Source organism: Siphateles boraxobius, unplaced genomic scaffold (assembly GCF_051911475.1).
Source record: "Siphateles boraxobius isolate OS27281-9 unplaced genomic scaffold, OSU_SipBor_1 13, whole genome shotgun sequence".
NCBI lineage: Eukaryota > Metazoa > Chordata > Actinopteri > Cypriniformes > Leuciscidae > Siphateles > Siphateles boraxobius.
The window spans coordinates 17743860-17758929 of NW_027508733.1; the positions used below are offsets into that span (position 1 = coordinate 17743860).

At 38.1% G+C, this 15070-nt stretch overlaps 1 protein-coding gene across 2 annotated transcripts in view; it reads right to left on the bottom strand.

The window, feature by feature from the left end:
* The window catches only part of lrp1ba (low density lipoprotein receptor-related protein 1Ba), a 274722-nt gene that overhangs the window by 28384 nt on the left and 231268 nt on the right, over positions 1–15070 (bottom strand). For both annotated transcript variants that reach the window (XM_077226234.1, XM_077226236.1), the window contains exons 76-82: positions 13107–13226; positions 12196–12437; positions 11802–12025; positions 11622–11728; positions 11047–11163; positions 9149–9322; positions 2897–3022 (exon numbers count right to left, since the gene is read on the bottom strand). In XM_077226234.1, the coding sequence (XP_077082349.1) occupies positions 2897–3022; positions 9149–9322; positions 11047–11163; positions 11622–11728; positions 11802–12025; positions 12196–12437; positions 13107–13226 (1110 nt within the window). The remainder of the gene's footprint in view (positions 1–2896; positions 3023–9148; positions 9323–11046; positions 11164–11621; positions 11729–11801; positions 12026–12195; positions 12438–13106; positions 13227–15070) is intronic.

Genomic DNA, 15070 nt, shown 5'->3' on the forward strand with positions numbered 1-15070 from the left:
CCTGATCCAACCTAATGCGGTTTCAGAAAGACCGATACAATGTAAACGCGACAAAAGAATACCATGATTGACCGTATCGAAAGCTTTAGTCAAATCAATAAACATTGCAGCACATGATCTTCCAGTATCTAGGGCGCAGGTAATGTCATTTAAGACTTTCATAGTATGATTTTTTCTGAAACCGGACTTAAACCTAGATAGAACACTATTGTTAATTAAAAATTCCTTTAGCTGTTCGGTGACACTAGATTCTAAAATTTTAGCCACAGCTGATAGCTTCGAGATCGGTCTATAATTATTTAAAATGGTTGGATCACCGCCTTTCAGCAGGGGTACAACCAAAGCAGATTTCCAAACATCAGGAACAATATTCTATTCTAATGATAAATTAAAAATATAGGCTAATGGGCCTGCAATGATCTCCGCAGCTAATTTAAGAAAATATGGCTCAATTTCATCAGGCCCTGCAGACTTCTTGATGTCTAGATTTTTTAAACCTTTTAAGACTTCACTTCTTGAAATTGGAGAAAAATTAAAAATCGGACTATCTTCTCTCAGAAGAGATGGATTTGGTATAACACTCACAGGAATTTCTTTAAAAATAGAACTTGAAGAAATAAAGTGCTTATTAAAAATATTTACCATAACCGTATTATTATTAATGAGAATATCGTTTGCTAAAATTTGGTCCGGAAAATCATTAGATAATGTGGAGGGAGACAATGATTTGATGGTTTTCCAAAATTTTATAGGATTATTCAAATTTTGTGAGGTTTCTTTTAAATAATATTCAGATTTAGATCTGCGTACAAGAGCTGTGCATTTGTTTCTCAATACTCTAAATGCTACCCAGTCTCTTTCTGTATCTGAATTCCTCGCAGTGGCCCAAGCCAAATTTCTTTCATGAAGGAGTTCAGATAATTCATTTGAGAACCATGGATTATCAAGGCCTTTTACTCTGAAAGTCCTAACAGGTGCATGTCTATTCACAATCTTCAAGAATAAAGTGTGAAAATACTGCCATGCAATGGACACATCATGTAATAAAAACAGTCTGTCCCAGTCAGATGTAAACAACTCATGTAGAAACCCCTGAATATCAAACAATTTAAAGTTTCTTCTAGTAATAATTCTAGATTTTACTTTGGGAATTTTACAATTTCTTATAACCGCTATAGTGCAATGATCACTGACATCATCAGGAAAAACCCCTGTATAGGTGTAATTATGGGGTTTATTTGTTAGTATAAGATCTATTAAAGTGGACTTGCTTGGGTACTTATGATTTGGCCGTGTTGGTGATTCAATGAGTTGAGTGAAGTTCACAGAATCACAATATGCTTTGAACTGATCTGAATTTGAGGTCAGCCAATTCCAATTCAAATCACCCAATAATACAAGATCTTTAGAGAGTATGTCGTTTAGGACAGCTGACAGTGAGGTGAGAGCATCACTGATGGCTGCTGGTGGTCTATAAAAACCTACTATACATAAATGACAATCCTTTCCATATCCCAGGTCGATGGCCAATAATTCAAACTGTTTAGGGAAAGAGACTGATTTAAGAACAGTTGCATGATAGTTCGATTTAATATACATTGCAACTCCACCCCCTTTACTTTTACGATCAGCTCGAAACACATTATACCCTTCTAGTGCAATATCATGGCTTGAGATAGATTTTCTCAGCCACGTCTCAGAGATAACCAAAACATCTGCTTTAGTCATCTTGGCCCATATATGTAATTGATCAAGTTTTGGCAACAGGCTACGAACATTTAGATGTACCATTCTAAGGCCTGATCTATTTGAGAAATCTAGAGGAGTTGGAACTACTCCCGTCGGACCAGGATTTGGATTTATACCGGCCAACAAAAGCAGCAACATTATCAAATATCGCTGCCTTGCATTTTTAGATGTAGTACTACATTGATAATTTCGAGAGTCCGATACAGAGATCTTAGGAATGAAAGTAAAGATGAGTAAGTTCTTTGTCCTTGTGTCCATTTGCGCGGAATTAATAACAGCCCGGAATATAAAAATAATGTCCGTACATTTGGATGGAAGAAGCATATGGAGACAGATACATCGCTCTTTCTTCCGTTTTTGTTAGTGTGTCCCATAGTCCAAGCATGAAGATTACCATGCAAAAAAGCAACACCTTCATATTACCAGCGTTTGAAGTCAAAATCGTTCAGACTAAATCCGAGACAAAATTAAGCTCGCTCGAACAGCTCCACGACCCCAACAAAAGGGCAAAGAGCAGAGCGATATTGTGGAAGATATGAGTCTTATTTATGGGCAATCAGCAGCTGGAGAGTTTAAATTAGGCAAGAAACATCACCGACCTTGACTGCTATAATCCCCACCGCCAAAATGATCTATGAATCCGGGGGTTCTTCAAGTAGTTGCCGTGCCTTTCCGTGCTGTTGAAATTGAAATTGCCAGCGTAACAAACGCAATTTTTGTGCTGCTTAAACAAAGCTATATTGATATTTTTAGTTAAAATTTTTAATGTAAATTACTTTTAATTCTCATAAACAACATGTTATCAACGTTGATTTTTTTCAGTTCAGTTCATCTTTAAGAAAAATAAAGAAAAGTTTAAATATTAGCCATTAGCATGAGCAATCAGAGCACTGTTTCTCATTGCTAATCAAACAAGCCGTCAACTCTGAATGAAGGAATCCTAGCGACACGATCCCTCTCTTTTATAGCATGTAGACTTAAGGTGTATTGTGTGTGGGCAAAGGACCCAGAATAGTAAACACTTCAGTCAAAATCACTCAAGTGAAACATTCAAGTTTGACATGCCGAGCGCTCGGGGCTTCTCTAACACTACACACTCTGTTAGGGATGTAGGAGCATCCTGCCATGTGCATTTTGACAGATGTACCTGAGATCTTGGTGTCCGTGCAGGTCCTGTTCACCAGAATTTTCCCCTCAGGGCACACACATCTGGCCCCGCTGGGGTTCAGCAGGCAAAGGAAAGCGCAATTCATCTTTGCACATGGGTTTGACACTGAGATACAGAAGAAGAAAAGAGAAAACCAACATAAAATGGGATATGTAATGTGTCCCCCCCACACTGTCCAGCAGAGTTCAGCTCCAACCCCAATTAAACACACCTGAACCAGCTAATGAGGCAAGTTGGAGCTAAACTCTGTGACAGTGAGACAGTGACTTTTTTGAAAAAAAAAATAAACAAATAAAATGACACTGTTTGGATGACACTGAGTGAGAATAAGAGAAGAGAAAACGAATATTAAATGGGATATATGATGCTATCATCAAAACAAAATGTAAATAAACCTGTTAAAAAAAATCAGTGAATCATTAGTGCAGCAAAATATTTAGTTAAATAGTGTAAACAAAACCAAAAAAAAGGTATATAAACCAGTTCAAAACTCTAAATATTTAGTTAAAAGATCAAAATATCAAAAAGCTAAATATTTAGTTAAATGGTGGCAAAAAGTACAAAAACAAAGAAAAACAAAATAAAATATAAATAGACCAGTTCACAAACCTGTGAATCTTTAGTGTAGCAACATTTTTAGTTAAATAGTGAAAAACAAAACAAAATTTGAAAAAGAGCAGTTTAAAAATCTGTGAATCTTTAGTATAGCAAAATATTTATTTAAAAGGTTACAAAAAACGAACAAACAAAAAAACATCAACAAAGCAAAACAAAATAAAATGTAAACAAACCAGTTAACAAAATCTGTGAATCTTTAGTGCAGAAAAATATTTAGTTAACATTTACATTTAAATAAAATATGCATAATCTGGTTCAAAAATCTGATCTGTGAATCTTTAACGTAGCATACATATACGGGTCCTTCTCAAAAAATTAGCATATTGTGATAAAGTAAATTATTTTCCATAATGTAATGATAAAAATTAAACTTTCATATATTTTAGATTCATTGCACACCAACTGAAATATTTCAGGTCTTTTATTGTTTTAATACTGTTGATTTTGGCATACAGTTCATGAAAACCCAAAATTCCTATCTCAAAAAATTAGCATATTTCATCCGACCAATAAAAGAAGTGTTTTTAATACAAAAAAAGTCAACCTTCAAATAATTATGTTCAGTTATGCACTCCATACTTGGTCGGGAATCTTTTTGCAGGAATGACTGCTTCAATGCGGCGTGGCATGGAGGCAATCAGCCTGTGGCACTGCTGAGGTGTTATGGAGGCCCAGGATGCTTCGATAGCGGCCTTAAGCTCATCCAGAGTGTTGGGTCTTGCGTCTCTCAACTTTCTCTTCACAATATCCCACAGATTCTCTATGGGGTTCATGTCAGGAGAGTTGGCAGGCCAATTGAGCACAGTAATACCATGGTCAGTAAACCATTTACCAGTGGTTTTGGTACTGTGAGCAGGTGCCAGGTCGTGCTGAAAAATGAAATCTTCATCTCCATAAAGCTTTTCAGCAGATGGAAGCATGAAGTGCTCCAAAATCTCCTGATAGCTAGCTGCATTGACCCTGCCCTTGATAAAACACAGTGGACCAACACCAGCAGCTGACATGGCACCCCAGACCATCACTGACTGTGGGTACTTGACACTGGACTTCAGGCATTTTGACATTTCCTTCTCCCCAGTCTTCCTCCAGACTTTGGCACCTTGATTTCCGAATGACATGCGAAATTTGCTTTCATCCGAAAAAAGTACTTTGGACCACTGAGCAACAGTCCAGTGCTGCTTCTCTGTAGCCCAGGTCAGGCGCTTCTGCCGCTGTTTCTGGTTCAAAAGTGGCTTGACCTGAGGAATGCGGCACCTGTAGCCCATTTCCTGCTCACACCTGTGCACGGTGGCTCTGGATGTTTCTACTCCAGACTCAGTCCACTGCTTCCGCAGGTCCCCCAAGGTCTGGAATCGGTCCTTCTCCACAATCTTCCTCAGGGTCCGGTCACCTCTTCTCGTTGTGCAGCGTTTTTTGCCACACTTTTTCATTCCCACAGACTTCCCACTGAGGTGCCTTGATACAGCACTCTGGGAACAGCATATTTGTTCAGAAATTTATTTCTGTGTCTTACCCTCTTGCTTGAGGGTGTCAATGATGGCCTTCTGGACAGCAGTCAGGTCGGCAGTCTTACCCATGATTGCGGTTTTGAGTAATGAAACAGGCTGGGAGTTTTTAAAAGCCTCAGGAATCTTTTGCAGGTGTTTAGAGTTAATTAGTTGATTCAGATGATTAGGTTAATAGCTCGTTTAGAGACCCTTTTCATGATATGCTAATTTTTTGAGATAGGAATTTTGGGTTTTCATGAGCTGTATGCCAAAATCATCAGTATTAAAACAATAAAAGACCTGAAATATTTCTGTTGGTGTGCAATGAATCTAAAATATATGAAAGTTAAATTTTTATCATTACATTCTGGAAAATAATGAACTTTATCACAATATGCAAATTTTTTGAGAAGGACCTGTATAGTAAAATAATTGATTTAAATAAACTGTATATGTAGATCTTTCTTACGCTGTCATATATCATATCATATCAATTCATAAATCATATCATATCACATCACGCCCTTGTGAACAACAGTGTGTATTACTCTGTATGTAGAGTCTAGCCAATCATAAAATAAGTAATTTGCATATGGACTTAAAGGTACATTAGCAAAACAAGCAGTGTATTTCTAACAGTCATAGAGGGTGGAAAATAGTCATTAATAAAATTAGAGGGGCGAAAAAACATAATGCTACAAAAGAGCAGAGTATTGCATCTTTAATAATGCCAGCACTTTATACAGTATGTTCACCTGAAAGATAAAATTCTCCTAGCATATTACAAACTAGCTATCTAAAACCTTTTAGTTCACAGAGTAGTGTATGTGAGACATAATTTGTTTGCCTTTTTTGTTTTAGCTTTTGGAGGTTGTATTGAAGACCATCTTAAATAAAGCCTTCCAGAGTAAAAGCACATCAGGGAGCGATGACACCTCCCCTTATACCAGCACGAAGACAAACAACAGAAAGAGCAAAGATCCCTCCATCCCTCCTTTATAACAGAGAGGGAGAAATCGTGGAGGATAAGAGACAGAGTACAGTGGGAAAAAAACATAATGGAAAGGAGAGGAATACATATATATATATATATATATATATATATATATATATATATATATATATATATATTTATATATATATGTAAGGAGACTAATGGATAATTGGAAGCAGGGCCACATGGGTCATAAAAGAGGAAAATAAACTAAAAAGACTCTAGAGTATAAATCCATAGCTATTGTCAGAATGGATAAAACTGATAAAAACGAAGAAACATTTATTACTAATTTAACTGGTAATAAGTATTCCCTTTCGAGAGGTCTCTCGTATTGCGCAAGTTAGCTTGGCTATGGGAAAACTCCTTTTCTCGAGAATATTGAAGTAAATTTTTTAAAACGCAGTGCAGCTGCACAGCAGACAAACAGCTGAACACCTTAGCTCGCTCATTGGCTTGTGCTGCAGCAACTGCACGAACCTATGGCGAGTCGGCTAGGATGCGCGAACCAATCAGGACGCTTCACGCACTTAAGAGCCAGCCAGAGTGGGCGTGGCCTATAGCTATATAAGCCCCCATTTCGCCATAGAATTCAGATTTAATGTACTTCAGCAAGTTTCACTTCGCTGACCTCCGAATGAGAAGCCTCAACACTGTCGAAAAGCCTTCAGCGGAGAAAGCACCTGCTAAGCAGTTCTGAGGACGCCGGCTTCCTGGTTTTCAACTGGACGCCGCCTTCAGCCCGCTGTTCTGCTGTGCTATCCGGCGCGCTATATCCTTTTAAAGCAATTAAGTGTGTTCGACGTTGCGATTCACTTTTCTAAAAAAAGCAATTTCTAGGCGTTGTTGCAAATGCCTCGGGTCTCTTGCGCTTTGTGCAGAGGCCTTCTCTTCGGCGGAGATCTTCATATCCTCTGCGCTTCCTGTCTGGGCCGTGACCACGCGGAAGTTGCACTCTCTAAGGGCGGCTGTCCGGGGGTGATGAAATGGCGCTCTGGAGATGTAATAGATGTAGACTGTGAGCACACTATGAAGTATGCACACCTACATATAAACACTGTTCCCACAGTGTCAGTTTTCCCCCCAGCTCACGCTGGAAATGTAATGAATGTAGGTTGTGTGCCCACTATGAAGTACGCACCCCTGCACGTAAGCACTGTTCACACAGTATCACAAACACAAAACAACGGGGCGGCTGGGTCGTTATCACAAAGCGGCCCGTCCCAGACTTCATTGAACCCCTAGCTATGCGGGCCAAGGCCTGGGAAGATTTAATTCGCATCCACGCTCAAAGTATATGTGGCGGCCATAGCAGCATTTCACGCTCACGTGGCCGGACAATCACTGGGAAGAAACAACCTAGTCGTGCGCTTCCTCAAGAGGGCCAGAAGGCTGAACCCATATCGACCCCCCTATTTGGGAACATTCCACAGTCCTGGAGGCCATGAAATGGGCCCCTTTTGAGCCACTTTAGTCTGCTGACCTGAAGCCGCTTTCACTCAAATCTGCCCTCTTGCTAGCACTGGCATCAGTCAAGCGCGTGGGGGAATTACAAGCACTCTCAGTTAGCGCTTCCTGCCTTGAATTCGGGCCCAACGACTCCAGAGTCGTCCTTAAGCACGGGTATGTTCCTAAAGTGCTTTCGACTCCGTTCAGAGCGCAGGTCATTTCATCAGAAGGCGAAAGAGACGTGAACCTACTTGGCCCTGTGAGGGCTCTCAGAGTCTATTTGGAGCATTCTGCTCCCTTCAGGCAGTCAGAACAGCTCTTCGTATGCTATGGAGGCCACACCAGAGGTTTTGCAGTCATGAAGCAGACACTGTCAAGCTGTATAGTTGATGCTATCTTGCTGGCTTATGAGTCTTAGGGCCTCCGTTGTCACATAGGCATCAAAGCTCATTTCACGAGAGGCATGGCCTCATGGTGGGCATGGTCGAGTGGAATACCAATTGAAGATATTTGTGCGGCAGCAGGCTGGGCCTCACATCCACATTTATGAAGTTTTATAATATGGAAGTTCCTGCTTTGCAAGCCAGGGTTATTTCTGTATAAATAAAGTGTTAAGCACATTTTCACAATTACAAGGCCCGACGTCTGTCTGGTCCTGGGTAAACATGAACTGCGGTTCTATATATCATATAAGAAGGAGAATGGCCCCTTATAAGGCCCATTCCTATTCTTTTCCTATATAAGGCTCATTACTGATCTGGTCATAATAGGATTCATAACTTTACTCTTCTATGAGCTTCGGGCGCTTGGTCCTAGGCTATAGTATGGGGCGGAAGTTTTAAAGCATGCACGGCATTTTGAAAGGGGGTCCCATAGCGTAAGCTAACTTACCCAATACGAGAGACCTCTCGAAAGGAAACGTCTCGGTCACTAACATAACCTCGGTTCCCTGAGAGTAGGGAACGAGTATTCCATAGCTCGCCGTGCTACTATGCTTTGATCAGGGGATTCTACATTTTTTTAAAACAAACTATGGTGTGAGGTAATTATAATTTGTAAAAATGTTCTTTGGTTCATTAGCAGATAATATTAAGGATTTTTCTTAATGTGTGCCAACAAATGGTGCAAAATAAGAAAATCAGTAAGGCCAATTTTTTATTTCATGACTTCAAAACATGTTTTCTTTTGTTTCTCTGCAAATCTAGCAAAACTAAACATTTCATCTGATTAGAGGCAGTGATTGTATAATAAAAAAACATTTGAAAGAAATTTGTGATTTTAATAATCTCTAGCTGGCCGCAGGCAAGAAGTCCAATCAGATTTCAACCATCTAAACATGAAATTAAACTCTGACGACTGCCAAAAAAACTCACACTGGAACGGTCCTCTGGAAGATGCACATCCACAATGGTTTTAAAGGAGTATTTGACAAAAACATATAAATTATGTCATGATTTAATCACTTCCAAACATGTATTTGTATATTTTTGTTTTTATACACTTATGGAAAACAGAATTGTAGCTTGTGTTTCTCAAGGAAAAACAACCGTAGCTTGTGTTTCTCAAGGAAAAACAAAGTTGTAAGGGTTTGGAATGACATGAGGGTGAGTAAATTATGACAAAAGTCTTATTTGTTATGAACTCTGCTTGTCGGTTGAATTAGAGACACGTTTTGAGACTCACCCTCTTGTTGTTTGTACCGATGGAAAACTAAGATGCTGGCCACTCTCTCCACACCCAAATTGAGCTTCTCGGCGGGCAGCTTCCCGTATTTGTGAACCCGAAAGAGATCGTGCTTCATGCCAACCCCGTAGATGTAGTCCTCAAACAGGTCAATTCGAAAGGGTTGAGAAATACCTGGAACGAAATCAAATATGACGTAAACTAAAAAGTCACAAATTCATTCACAATACATGTTTAATGTGCGACTGAGAAGGGATCCGGATTCAATCATGCAAAAAAAAAAAACGGAATGTTATTCAAAAATGTCACAAAGCTGAAAAACACAATCCCAATCCAATTTATGAAAAATAATATTCAATTTCTCGGGGCTCAGAACTGAAGCGAAAACCAAAAAAGGCTCTGTTCCAAAACATAGCGAGCCTATGTAGACAGCATTTTAAGGCATCATAGACATGGTCCCTACATTCCAAAAATTGTCCTCTAAGATAACTCTGTTTTGACCATAGACTGTAAAAAAAGATGGACAACGCTCCTTCGTTCGCTTCCATTGAAGTAAAGCCGCCATTGTCCCGATATGGCGCTGACATCTTGGGTCTTGAGTCTGCGCAGTTGCGATTTCGGGACCAGACATGCGCAGTAGTGAGGAGGAAGTAAAGCCACGGAAACAACGTCCCGCTCTGGCCCTCACTCTCGCTGAATTAATCGTAAGCATATAATCTATAATTAATTATAGAAATTTAGATATTAAATTTAAAGCTCCAATCTCCTCAGTCCTCCAAAGATCCCGAAAAAAAGTCAGTTGTTGCTTCAGTGACTACTTTGCTCAGAGAACCTGTCAATCACAGCTGTCAATCATGTACGCCACAGCTCCGTTTTAATAGCATCAAATAACTAACTAAAAACAAACTTATTTTAAAAACAAACACTTGATATTACATCACCGTGATGGAAACTACAGTAAATGACAGAAACTATCTTTGGAAAAAAGATATGTGAAGTGTAATTTAATTGTTTAGTTGGTCTCACGTCCCATTGAATAACATGGGGAGGCGGGGTTTATGAGCTATACTAGGACCGGTCACCGGGGGGCGATCGAGACGCTTTGGCTTCACTTTTCAGGGCTTGTGCAGCACGCTTGGTTTTGACCAGTTTTTGAGAGCATTGCATGTACAGTATACTTCGCAAAGAAAGCAATCCCAGAATGGTCGAGAAAAGTAGAGAAATTATGATTTTAAATATATTTCATTCAATCACCTATAAAATAACACTATTTTAATCCATATTTGTTTGTGCTGCATGTTATTAAGCTTATTAGAGGATCACTTTATTAGTTTAGCAACCCACTAACATCAAAATCTGAATAAATTTAAGTCTCTCATAGTAATAAAATTAATAGACAATTTTAATAATAAAAATAATATCCCTAATATTTGTGTAGATTTTTTTAGCCTAGCAACATGCTAACATCAAACAATGGTTCAGTATAACAGAAAATTGATTAACTCGAAGACATCTATATATTTTTAAAGTAAAGCAAAACAAACAAATAAAACCAAACAAAAAGCAACACAAAAATAACTAAATGAAAACAAAAAAACAAGATAAACCCAAACAAAGTAGCTGTCTATGTAGGCAGAATAGGTTTTGCAAAATTCATTCTCAACTTTGATGTTTCTCTAAAATAGCATTTTTCAATCACAGCCTGAGAGGGAATCAAAATGGAAATCTGTTGAAGTGAGTTATTTTATAAACTTCACTGACGGACAGTAAAAAGCCTCACAGATATTCAGCTTTACATTTACAGGTCTACAAATTATGGGACAGAGCGTTGCCCTGAGCTGAAGATGTTCTGAACCAGATTCTGAACATTGTACAATTTCCTACCCATGCAAACTCACCATCTTGACTGCTAGCGGCCACCAGAGAATCAGAGCCATCGAAACGCACACTCCCGATCTGAGACAGCTCAGAGTCCGCCCAGTACAGCCGCTGGTTGTAATAATCAATTGCGAGTCCTATAAAGACGGAGACAATTTTGTATTATATTATAATATTATATTTATTATTATATAGTATATTATAAACATATTCAATATTAGTAATAAGATAATATCAAATGTGTAAATAAATTATTATCAAATTTGGCTTTAATTTATTAAAAAAAAGTTATATTATTTTTCTATGACCAAAAAAAAAAAAAAATGGCTGTCCTTTCCATTAAGAGAAACAAGAATTTCACCCTCAATACTGTAGATATTAAATAGTTTTACTCAAACTTTATAGTTTCTAATGAATTTCACTTTCAGACAACTGAAATTACCTTCTTTCTATGACGTTTTTTGCATTTTATGTAGCAGAGTGATGTTAAAATGATCCCTTTTGGCATTACATTCGGCACATGCATTTTGTGAGTCACATGTTTAAGCCTAGAGAATATTTTACAAATATTTTGACTGGCATGCAAGATCCTCACCCGTTGGTCTTCGCAAGTTCCTCCCCAGCATAATGCGACGCAAAGACCCGTCCATGGCCGCCTCTTCGATGTGAGAGTGGTCACCAATCACGGTCCAGTACACCATCCTATGGCAAGGAAAATACACATGTTGTCGGAAATAATAGCCAGGACTCTAAAATGACCTTAATGGTCACTTACCCTCGTACAGGGTTAACAGTAATAGCGAAAGGTTCCCCGTCAATGTCTGTGATGAGCCGGGTGCAGTTAGGACCCCCCAGTTGTCCCACGTTGATGGAGTATCGAAGTCGGCGCCAGTGTGCCGTGTAGTAGCTGAACCAGTGCATTCGGGAATGATCCGTCCAGTACAGGTTCCCCGTCACCCAGTCGGCCGAGATGTCCTTGGGCCTCCTGAAGTCTGGACACTGCAAATATATAATGTTGTGAAGTTTCAAACAAACTTAATAAGATATCTCTAAGCTAGTTTCTGAGGTAATTGAGGTTTCATAAGGAGAATATCAAAAATAATTTGTAACAGAAATATTGTGACTTAATAATCCAAAGAAATCTGTCTAATTGGTTGTTATTGACTTACTATGACTCCACTGTTTGACGTGATTGGACTTCTGTCCTGGAGGTCTTTGTAAAAAATCCCCCCGGGGTTAAACTGAGTGGCCCATACAAACTTGTGATGGTGAAATAGTGCGTCCATGCCGATGATGCGAGCGCTGTCTGAGATACGGGCCAGTTGCGTATGTCCATGAGTTTGGTTGTACGGATACACAAAACTGTGGATTTCAGTGTCGTTGGCCACATAGAGGACCTGATCTTCTGGTCCTGACCACAGAGATACATGGGTGAAACAAATAAAATAAATGAAACAATAAATCAAAGCAAACCCGAGCAAAAAACAAACAAAAGAAAACACATGAAATAAGCAAACAAAATAAAAAAAGCAACACAAACATAAAAGTAAACACCACATCAAACAAAACCAAAATCTAATCCAAACTAAAAAAAAAACAAAGCAAAGAAAAAAGTATACCTAACAAAAAGACAAACCAAAACTAAAACACCACATCAAAAAGTAAAACAAAACAAACAAAGACCAAAACCAAATAAAAAAAGACAAAAATAAATAGAACAAAACGTGTAAAAAAAACAAATAAAGACCAGAAAATAATGATAATAAAAAAATAACAAAGCAAAAATAAATCAAACAAAAAGTGAAACAAAACAAAGACCAAAACCAAGCAAAAAAAAAAAAAAAAAAAAGACTAAAAAAAGACTAAAAAAAGACTAAAAAAAGACTAAAAAGACAAAAAAAGAAGCAAAACAACAACTAGAAAAGTACCAGAACATCAAATGTTAGCTTTAAACCAGAAATGTTTTGAACTGAGGCAAATAAATCAGAATAACGCTGTTTATTTATCTAAAAATGAAATAGAAGGTCATACCACTGAATCCTTTTACTGTCTATTTGTAGTAAACAATAATATGTTTTACCCTTAGTGATGCATTCACCATCAATCTCCTTAAAGTTTCGGTCACAAGTGCACTTGTACGCGCCCTTCGTGTTGGTGCAATACTGCGAGCAGGTTCCAAACTGCAGACACTCGTTCACCTCTGAGGAGAGAAAGAGAGAGGAACGCATCCATCCATCAGCCTCTCCCACACGCTCTCCAGTGACATTTTTAACAATGCTGCAGGGATGTGACTCTGTTTGGGATTTGAGCTGAAGCTTGGCTATCTGCGTTCAGTGCCTGCTGATTTCTGGAGTTCTTGTTATTCTCAGTGAGTTGACCCTGAAGCGACCGCTGACATACCTCCAACAGTTTAACGCCAGCGCTGGAACTGAATACAAAGAGACTTTCGCATTGTGGGGTTTGTACAAAAGACGAGTAACTACTGGGGATGCGCTAGGGGAAACTATATGGACACTTAAGCATTGTGTCTTTACAAAATACCAAACCAAATGTCATTTATTTTAAAGAAAAATTGTACCAGCACATTTTTCTAGTAGTGCATTTGTTTATAACTAATAAAACAATGGATGTTAACATATCGTCCCCTTGGAATTATAAGGTTCTATCTGACATTTTTGTCAAAATTGAGTTATTCACATATTCTTATTCTGTGACAACTTATTTACATTATGTGATGTGTTTTTTTTAAGTTGTGTACATTGTGGGACTTTTTATTGAAAAAACAAAAAGGTTCTATCTACAAAATCGAACTCTAACTTGGCTCTATAAGGTTCTATCTGCGTGAGCCAATCAGCACTTCGAATGCACAGAAGAGGACCAATCAGAATCAACTTTATATGTCATGTCGCCGGCTTTTTCCTTGAAGACAAAAAGAAACCCCATAAAGGCAGAATGCTATACATTTACAGTAAATTAAATATTCACTAAATTGTGTAGTGTTATGAAGTGGCTTCAATTTGGCCATTTTCTTTATAGTGTATTGGTTATTATTATTAATTATGAATGAGGTTATTATTAATAACTATTATTATTATAGTTATTATTATCTGAATTATACAAATATGCAGTGAGTAAATTGAATATTTAAAAAAAAAACATTTAACATACAAGTGTGTGTGTGTGCGCGAGTGTGTGTGTGTGTGAGTGTGTGAAAGTGTGTGTGTGTGAGTGTGTGTGTGTGTGTGTGTGTGTGTGTGTGTGCGAGTGTGTGCGAGTGTGTGTGTGTGTGCGAGTGTGTGTGTGTGTGCGAGTGTGTGTGTGTGCGAGTGTGTGTGCGAGTGTGTGTGTGTGTGCGAGCGAGTGTGTGTGTGTGTGCGTGCGTGTGCGAGTGTGTGTGAAAGTGTGTGACTGTGTGTGTGTGAGTGAGAGAGAGAGTGTGTGTGTGTGTGTGTGTGTGATTAAAAAAATATTCTGACATTTTTTGTGATCATATAGTCAGTGAATCATTTTTCAATGATTATTTAACTTTATGAATTAATTTGCTGAAGCATGTCGATTTTCTTGTAGTTTTTAAAGTCTTAAAATGTCTTAATTTTTACAATTTTAAGCCTTAAAGGTCAAATAGTTAACAATTTCATTGATGGGGTCTTAATTACAACAATAAACGTTAGCATGTTATTTCAGCCATACTGATGTCTAGAGAGAAAGCCATTTCACCTGGCCCACTTTAGCTGGAATAAAGTCCTGCTCAGATGTATTACAGTAGCTGCTTTCTGTCTAAACAAAAGAAAGATTAAAGTAACAATTTCTGCAATAATGTGTTTAATTACCCAACAAATTGGTAACGAAAATTAAGATTCTGCACTGGACAAAATATTTAGACCTACCTTGCTTAATTTGAAATGTCCTAAATACATGGAAGTGCTAAAAAATATGAAATAAATGTCATAGAAAGGATACAATTTTACTTTCTAACACATGTTGAGACATTGTTACAACATTAATTTTATATTTAATGTTCAAATAATGTTTTGGCAGATAGAA